The sequence below is a fragment of the Austrofundulus limnaeus genome, unplaced genomic scaffold, assembly GCF_001266775.1.
Source record: "Austrofundulus limnaeus strain Quisiro unplaced genomic scaffold, Austrofundulus_limnaeus-1.0 Scaffold334, whole genome shotgun sequence".
In the NCBI taxonomy this organism is placed as follows: domain Eukaryota; kingdom Metazoa; phylum Chordata; class Actinopteri; order Cyprinodontiformes; family Rivulidae; genus Austrofundulus; species Austrofundulus limnaeus.
Genome location: NW_013952736.1, coordinates 156,595 through 163,160, shown reverse-complemented (window position 1 = coordinate 163,160; position 6,566 = coordinate 156,595). Strand labels below are relative to the sequence as shown.

Here is a 6,566-nt window from a genome sequence, read left to right as displayed (position 1 = left end):
AGATTATGATCAGGTTTATTTTATGTTATTTATTAATGCTTATCATCACGACTCACCTTGAACACCAGTCAATTCCAACTCCACTACGAACTACTTCCTGCAGGCTTTTCACAATAAAACCACGTTAAGTCTCCATCAGCATAACGTCTCCATATTAACTAACCACGTTAAATCTAACTGTGCACGTCACCGAAGAGGTGTTTACTACATTCAGGGACGGAGAAAACGGGATGTTTTTTTAAACGTCAGTCAATATAAGCAGCGGAATYGCCACCCGCGGCTGCAACTAGCTGCTCCAAACATTAGCACGCTAACACACATAGCGGTGCAGCAAGGGAAAATGTCCCCCGGGAAACAACAGTTCACTGGCGGCCGCGACAAAACGTTCCGCTATTTAAACCAGAATGTCTGGTATTCAAAAAATTCATATAACAAAAATAAAAACCGGTATTCAGTACAAAATGGTATACTGCCCAGCACTACGACAACTCGTCTTTTACTGTCCACATCATCTGTCTGAAGTTTTTATTTGGACTTATAAAATATTTGGATATTTCTCACTGTATCCTTATTTGGATCTATTTATCACTGTCAGGGTAAAGTGACTTACAGTATATGCCGGTAGATTTCCTGTCAGATCTCAAAAACATATCCATCGTGTCTGATTGAAACACACGTTTTATCTAACTTAAAGCTACATAGACTGTCAGAGTTTTACTTTGTGTTTTCAACGGAACACGTCCGTTTTAACTCTACAAAGTAATTGTTGTTCACTGAAGGATCCAAACGGAAAAGTGATTCAGGATTATCAGKTTACTGAGTGTCGCTCGTCCAGTTTCCTGTTATGTTTACAATAACCTGTTTTATTTTTCTCTCTCTGTTTTTATTATTATATATTTTTGTTGTTGTCTTGTTCTCAATAGGGAGATGTTGGATCTTCTCGTGCCTCAACGTCATGCGACTTCCCTTCATGAAGAAGTTTAATTTAGAGGAGTTTGAGTTTAGTCAGTCCTATCTCTTTTTCTGGGACAAGGTAATGTATCCAGAAAATCTGCAGTGATGATAATTAATGTGGGAGTTTTCTCTTTGTGGCCTCCTTATTTATTTATCTTTGCTGTTAAGAGCTTTTTGCTACAAAGCTGTAAATGGCTGTTTGCGTTGATGCATTGTCGTTACGCAACACTTTATTTCTATGCAATCATTGCCCATCTAAACACAGCTTTTATGCGTCGTGGTTAGTGTGTTCTTTCAGGCCTGACGTCACTGTCATTCCTCCCTGAATGATTTCATCTCTGCTTTTTTTCCCACTCTAGTCCCATTTACTTTGTCCGGTGTGTTAAAGCCCAATATATCCCACCATAAAATCTGATTTTCTGTGTGTCAAATGCAATGTGCACGGGCCGGCACAAAAAGTAGTAATAAATCTGGACCTCACAATTTGAATGTCGAGCTTTAAGAGTACCCTGTTTCTTTTGCACGTCTGTTGTTGCACAGCATCAAAGGTGGGAAGCTGCATGTTTTTGTCCACTTCTAGTTGTAAATCTGACATAATTTCAGGGGAAGTCTGAAGACATGTTTTTTCTTAAGAAAATCACAAGTTTCATTCACGTCATGCCTTTGTGATTTGCAGACATTTATTTAAAGAGCAAAAAGCTCTTCAAAGGTGTAGGACCAACAATAATTCTTTTCAAAATGTCTGTATCATTGTGTTATCCTCTAATGACCATTCTGTGACTTAAGTTTAAACTTTACAAGCTCACRTATTTGTTTAACTCTGATTTCTGCTGCGTAATGTTGAAATATTTGTCACAGTTATTGTTGTTTTACATCCTTTCTTGCTGAAGTCTGAGACAAACATGGCCCCAAGAATGGAAACATCATTTGTGTGTGTGTGTGTGTGTGTGTGTGTGTGTGTGTGTCTGTGTGTGTAGAATGTTCTTTATTAGATTTAAGGCTCAATGCAGGGTTATTATAGTTAACTAAAACTAATTAAATAGCGAAAACTGAAATTGGAAAAACACATTTTAGTTAACTGAAATAAATAAAAACTGCAATAAAATGAAAAAACAATAACTAACAAACTGTATAATCTTTTTTACAAAACTAAATAAAACTAACTGAAATAATAGATAGAATATCCTTAGTTTTAGTGTTTATCAATTTATTGTGAGCCGTGTGGACTGGTTAAACTAACTTTTTATTTTTATTTATATATTTTTTTAATTAAGCAGTTCCACATTAACTGTGGGCAGCGTACGGCACACCATGGTCTGTAAAACACAGGAACACTTCAAGCTGGATGTTGCATTGGCAAATATGTTTATTCAAACTACAAAAAAAATAATACTAGAACTAATAAAAACTAAACTAAAACTAAGCATTAAAAACTGCAATAATAACTAATAAAAACTAGCAAATCCACACTAAAAACTAATAAAAACTAACTGAATTAAAAAAAAAATGTCACAACTAAATAAAACTAAGCTATAATGAAAATGCCAAAACTATTGTAACCTTGGCTCAATGTACACATCTGCATTGGAAGCTGGCACATTTTTATAAAACTATATTATAAACTTTATTTTAAGCTCAGGCAATTGAAATGGATCAAATTGTGTTACCATTCTTGGCACMAAAAGTAAGGATGCTTGTTTGGTAGATTAGTTCATTGTTGTAAATATCTGTTGGGCACCTGATTGGTAGAACTAGAAGCTTAAAACAAGTGTCAGTTACAACAACAAAGTAAGCTGTTTGGCAGAAATGACTTGGATAACTTTTCATGTGCTTAACCCACATACTGCTCATCTCACAAATGCGTGTTCCTTACAAATGTGGCACCGTTTGAAAAGTAAATTAACCAACTTTCCAACTGTGTAAGATTTATTACCAACATACATTGTTACAACAAAGAAATAATCTACCAAACACACATTTTCTTAGTTTTTGTGCCAAGAATAGTAAACTGCCCCAACACAAACCCTAATACTAGCTGTGGGACAAGGGTAATAAAATGCCCTTTATTGTGGGGGAAAAAGAGAAAAAAGCTGTGCAAAGGCCACTCATCCTATCTTTATATGTAGTTTCAGACTAGCGTGAGTTTCTAGTAATTTTTAACATGATCTTGTGCAAGATTTTACYGTCTTCCTCAAAGCGTTCAACATTGACCAATGATTTTCTCAAGCAGAATTAGGCTTCTAATTCTAGGAACTGACCAGTTGTGTCCACACATAAAGATCTAATGAAGAGTGTATTTTTGAATTGGTTCTGTGGCACTTTTACTCGCGGCTGGTCACAAAACCACAAATGGTTTCCTTTTTTTTCAAATCTACATTCACAAAATCATGAAACTTTACCAGGCGTGAAATAATTTTTTCACTAAGACGATTTCTAAAGAGGCACTTGTTAGTTTTTCTTCATCTTTAAGGACATGCTGCACGCAGTACTTAAGGCCTTGTTACTCTATAACTGTTAAAAACAACTATAAATAATATATGCTTATAAAAACTTAACAGGTTTTATATTTGTCCAACTTGTTTGCATTGCAGTATGTATACATCCAAAATAGGCTTCCAGTAGATTTTTATTTTTTTATTTTTTAATTCCATCTTCCGTGTAGACGTCTTCAAAATTTTCACAAGTTTGCACAAGTTGTTTGAAACTTTATAGTGCGACGGGGTTTATAGGCCAAGATTTTGAATAATATCACTATAATCAATGTAAATATACATCATGTTCAGTTTATACAATAGAAGCTTGGGTGAAGTCAGTTTTGTTACATAACAAACCTAAAAGTTTTCCATTAACGTGATTTAGGATGGCTCATTTTATTTATGTAATTTTATAAATTGACCTCGTTTTGTGTTCATGTTTGGACAGATCGAGCGTTGCTACTATTTTCTCCATGCCTGTGTGGAGACGGCACAGAGGAAAGAGCCAGTGGACGGGCGTCTGGTCCAGTTCCTTCTCACCAATCCCACTAATGATGGAGGACAGTGGGACATGCTGGTTAATCTAATCGGTTAGTTCATACTAGTTTGATTTTTCTTTGAGTACGCTGCACAAACGTTCTGTTTGGGGAAAGGACAACCTTCATGTAATTTTAGGCGTATGATTAATTATTCTGAATTGTAGTTTTTAAATTTATTTTGAAAAAAAAAAAACAGTTTTACGCCATCTTGTTTTTAGAGAAGTACGGTGTCATTCCAAAGAAATGCTTCCCAGAGTCTCACAGCTCGGAGGCCTCGCGCAGAATGAACGACATCCTCAACCATAAAGTACATTTGGACTTATTCTTGAACTCTTAAGTTATTCAAGCTCATGTAAAACATCATTAAGAGTTATTTTCTTAAGCAGTGCGGTTTTTCTTTTTTTGTTTTGCTTCAGCTGAGAGAATACTGCTTGAGACTGAGGAACATGGTGGCCAGCGACTCTTCAAAAGCCGAACTCTCTGAAGCCATCGACAGCATGATAGAGGAGGTGAGACTGCGAGGAAAAATCCAAATTATATTTATGTTTTGTTGTCATCAGGAACAAATTTTGTCATGAGGAACTTAGGAAGGCAACTTGTGTTTTGGCGTGGGGAAGTACGGAGTCGTTGTGGTTCCTGAAATTACTATAAATTGCAGTCGTCTGTGTTTTCCAACGTTACGACATTTCTCAGATCTGCGGTACTGTCTGGACGGTCAAAGGTCAGAGAAGTTTGTACTGAAGCTGTTGCACCGGTTTGGTTTCATCTGTTTTACTTTGTAGTCTGCAGGGTTCCTGCCTGGTAATATTTGGTCCTTTTTCTTCTGTAGCCACTGTTCTTTAAAAAAACAAAAAAACAAAACAAAACAATACAGGCTGTTTAAAGGAGCAATATCATGTAAAATCAACTTTTTTGAGTTTTATATCATGCCATAATGTTATATTCTCATAAAAAMATGCCCAAAGCCTTGCTTTGACTCATTCATGCATGTTTGAGAAATCCTGCAGCATTTTTAGGAAGCCATGCTGAGGAGCAAAACGACAGGTGGAAACCAGAAACGCCTTTTGGTACCAGAAACACCCCTGGGACGTGTCTTTCAGCCAAACTTCCTCATGGCAGAGCGCACCCCCTCCACACACACCCCGCCCATGACTCCTGCAGGCTCTCGGGTCAAAGTGAAAGTGAAACCTAGCTTCTGAGCTCTCCACTACTTCTCACTCAGTGAAGCTCTTTTCAGATTAAAAATACCTTTAGAGGAAATGTATTTTCAGATGCCAAGTAAACTGCATCATAGCGCAAAATCAGACGTTGAAATGAAGAAGAAAAATCATTTTGTATTGAAGTGTCTCCTATTCCAGTGTGACTTTCTAAAAAACACAACCTACAGGAAATGGAAACTCTAAATCCACCAGGATTTTGGAGTGGTGCAGAGAAAGTAGACCTTGGTTTTTGTCACTTTTATTCATAAACTTGAACATGAAGACCAATTACTGTGTTGCTGCAGTACATCTGGAGAAGGTTTTTGATTCCACCTTTGATTGTGAATGTGCTGCTATAATCTACAAACTCAATCTTCAGTTGGGYTTCTTTTCAGTATTTTTGATACCTCACTTTTGACATGTAAATACAATTTACAATAAAAATCTATAAAATTCCTGTAACTCAAATTAGGAGAAACACTCAGCTATCTAGATTAGCTTTGTTGTCTTGTTCTGTTGGCATGAAAAGTCATGTTGTTATGATCAAACTGGAATATTTGGATTGTCTAACCATTCATTTATTTACTTTTAATGTTCTCACTAGGGGTGCACCAATTGCAGTTCTCTGCCTGATTACAGATGTCTAAAAAGTTTGACATTCCCATTTTGGATGATACAGATTTTTTTTAATGACTGACACAGTCAGGTGTTAAAAGATGACAAAACACCTTCGTTCCAATCTTGTTTTATTTAAAAACACTGAACAGTACCATTGAAACAATACAAACTTGTTTTAACTGGACATTAGGTATTGCTCAGCAGAGCAAAAAAATGTTCACCTAACCAAGTTTTAAAACCGTATATCCAGCCAAAAAGCCTTTTTTGATCTTGTTTTGAGACTGATTTACTAAACAAGAACTGATTGTGTAAGAATAATAATCTTGTTTTCAGAATGTGTAAGATTATTTGTCTTGTTAGTCTGAAAATTTGACTCAAATTAAGTCAAAAATTTCTGCCAAAATATGGAGTAAGAAAACTTTACTTGGTAAGATTCTTGAAATACTTGATTTGACTCAATTTTTTCTTATTTCAAGAATCTTACCAAGTAAAATTTTCTTACTCCATATTTTGGCAGAAATTTTTGACTTAATTTGAGTCAAATCAAGTATTTCAACAATCTTACCAAGTAAAATTTTCTTCCTCCATTGGCAGAAATTTTTGACTTAATTTGAGTCAAATTTTCACACTAACAAGACAAATAATCTTACACATTCTGAAAACAAGATTATTATTCTTACACAATCAGTTCTTGTTTAGTAAATCAGTCTCAAAACAAGATCAGAAGACTTTTTGGCTGGATAAAAGATTTAAAAACTTGGTAAAATGGACAGTTTTTGCAG

At 35.5% G+C, this 6,566-nt stretch overlaps 1 protein-coding gene across 1 annotated transcript in view; it reads left to right on the top strand.

The window, feature by feature from the left end:
• blmh (bleomycin hydrolase) overlaps nucleotides 1-6,566 on the top strand; it is a 36,890-nt gene that overhangs the window by 4,024 nt on the left and 26,300 nt on the right. Inside the window, exons 3-6 of the mRNA XM_014022532.1 lie at nucleotides 924-1,033; nucleotides 3,877-4,018; nucleotides 4,186-4,274; nucleotides 4,384-4,476. Of these exons, the coding sequence (XP_013877986.1) occupies nucleotides 924-1,033; nucleotides 3,877-4,018; nucleotides 4,186-4,274; nucleotides 4,384-4,476 (434 nt within the window). The remainder of the gene's footprint in view (nucleotides 1-923; nucleotides 1,034-3,876; nucleotides 4,019-4,185; nucleotides 4,275-4,383; nucleotides 4,477-6,566) is intronic.